The sequence below is a fragment of the Opisthorchis viverrini genome (assembly GCF_000715545.1).
Source record: "Opisthorchis viverrini unplaced genomic scaffold opera_v5_177, whole genome shotgun sequence".
Lineage (NCBI taxonomy): Eukaryota > Metazoa > Platyhelminthes > Trematoda > Opisthorchiida > Opisthorchiidae > Opisthorchis > Opisthorchis viverrini.
Genome location: NW_008751830.1, coordinates 411,150 through 413,663, shown reverse-complemented (window position 1 = coordinate 413,663; position 2,514 = coordinate 411,150). Strand labels below are relative to the sequence as shown.

Genomic DNA, 2,514 nt, shown 5'->3' with positions numbered 1-2,514 from the left:
GAAGGGAGAAGGGAAAAACGTAACTCAACCAACCTCTTATGCAATAGCTGACAATAAAAACGAAACATAAAGTATGTTTTCGTTCGCCTGGTTATTTGCACAATCATTGCAACCAACCTACCGTTGTCAAAACGGAATGCAGGAGATCGTGATCGAGTTGTTGCGCTGAGTTTTCCATCAACGAATAAGACAAACGCACGCTGGGTCATCACCTCCCACCATACACCAAATAGCCCATTACCCAAACTCCTAGTTCACTGAGTAAATGGTACATGTGTTCACCACAGTCACTGAAGCATCATCCTCTTTTATCGCAAAGGACCGCCTTGGATAAACTCCAGATTGTATATGAACTAAAAATTCAATAAAGTCATCCAACCTGACATCCCTTTGGTGAATGATAACGCAAAGGAAGTGGAAAGGCTCTCGGTGAACGAGCAGAGACGTCATCAGCCATAGGTTCGAAACAACAAAGTTCGCTTGATAATCCGGTGCCAAGGTTTCTTGAAGACAGCCCAAGCAGAACTTTCATTCCCAGCCGAAATGCACGTACGGTAGTCTTCCAAAAAACAAGGCAGTCGTTCGTCTAGTGTCTTGGCTCTCATTCATTCAATCCTCACTGCCAAACCCGATCACACGTAACAAGCCAATCAACACATTCCCAAAATCCGTAAATTATGTTTCCCTTCTTATCGATAAAAATTAATAAAACTGCACTTAACAGCTTTACGTAGTACCCACTAGATCCATGACTCTGTGACGATCAGTATCGATGGTCTTGCTTAGGGGTATATAAAGTTGAAAAACCACATAAGTTAATTGCCAAAAACCCAAATGACCTTATGGTTTTTTGGATAGGCTTTTTGGAATGATTCTTGTTTTCAGTACAGAATGCCGAATAGACCGGGGTGAGAACTAGAATGGAACAATAAAAGCAAGATCTTGTAATTATTGGACAGGCTTTTTGAGACCAACACCGAATAGCCCCTAACCAAGTGTGAATTCAAACTCCATCTTAGAGTGAGACCTTACTACATTGACAAGCACCTCTGTTACACAGGCTGCAACACAAACATATCACGCAACAGTCCTTGAGGAACGTGATGCAATATCGCCTAATCGGCTTAAAAACAAAATCATGCGTGAAATACCAAAAAAGCAGCAACAACTTCCTACTAGAATCAGTCGCAAGTGAAGAGATGCTAGGAACAAGTGGCTCGAGAAAGCTCAGTGGTTGAGGCGCGAACTTACTAGCCAGAAGGTCCATGTTTGGAACTGAACCTCGACATCTTGACTGCTCCTATCTAGGCATGTACAAACTGGAAGTATCCGGGGGGACAGGGCAGCTAGGCACCGAGTGTTACGGGCGAACGAGTTTTCCTGCTGCTATTCTGCTCCGATCAGCATTGGAGTTTTCACTCGGTTTAACTTAGCCATCCTCAATTGAAGGTCAACAATTCAACTGGGCCACTATGTGTCTGGGCGCAGTTTAGATGACCGTTTTTGAACTTTACCGCCCAACAACCCATTCAGTACATGAGCAGTAGGGCCAGAACCTGCTCTCCGGAGATCCCCTTAAGAGGGCAACTGTCCTGAAGGTCACACAGAGGCGTCCCTCCTCAGGCATGATCCAATAGGCGATCCATTTAAAAGGAGGCTCCATCCAGAAACCTGGTATCCCCGTTTTTCTGTTTTTTTGCGTTTAAGGATTACTGTACAGACACACTGTCGTTTTGTATGCACATTGCACTCACAAAGTGTAAGGTCATACTCGTGGACTTGCAGTCGCTGAACACGTCACCAAAAATCCAGGAACAGGTACTAGAAGTTGTCGAGAGTTTTACGGATCTTGGAAGTTAAATTGGTTCTGACTGGTAAGATGAAGCCAACGCACGAATCTGCAAGGACCGGGTCGCGTTTGCTAATTTGGAACACATATGGCGCCAGAGTAGTTTATCCCTTAATCTCAAGAAGTGTGTGTATCAAGCTACAGTGCGAGCTGCTTTGTTGTATGGCGGCGAGACTTGGCCTATTCAAGCAGCGGAACTGAAACGCCCTCAGAAATTCGGCAATCGTTGTCTTAGAACCATAGCTCGTGCGAGGTAGTGTCGGCGAATCCGTATCGAGGCAAACATAAAGCGCGTTTTTGGTTGTGCAACGGGTAGTCCCGTCGAAGAATGTGTCCAGCGCCGGAAGCTGCGTCGGTTGGGACATGTGTTACGCATGCCAAACCATCGTTTGCCGAAGAGAGTGCTGTTTTCCATGCCCACCTCGGAGTGGCGTAAGCAGAGAGGTGGCCAACCCTTAGCTTGACAGAAGGGTATGAAGGAAATTACGAAACGCTCGGGTGCTACTGGTGCTACTCGCCTTCCAGGATGGGGACCGCGTGATCCCCGCTGCGCCCGGTTGAAGACACTACAAGATATAGCTGCCACCTTGGCCTGAGGTTGGGCTTCAGTGCTGCAACGATCCCGCGGGTTGCGCTGGCCGGAACTTTGTTCCACAGGATGTAAC

At 46.6% G+C, this 2,514-nt stretch overlaps 1 protein-coding gene across 1 annotated transcript in view; it reads right to left on the bottom strand.

Annotated features, from left to right (window-relative positions):
* T265_07503 (hypothetical protein) overlaps window positions 1–1,289 on the bottom strand; it is a gene marked incomplete at both ends in the record, with an annotated part of 5,034 nt that extends 3,745 nt beyond the window's left edge. The window contains one exon of the mRNA XM_009173040.1: window positions 1,252–1,289. Within this exon, the coding sequence (XP_009171304.1) occupies window positions 1,252–1,289 (38 nt within the window). The remainder of the gene's footprint in view (window positions 1–1,251) is intronic.
* Window positions 1,290–2,514: the final 1,225 nt, after the last annotated feature.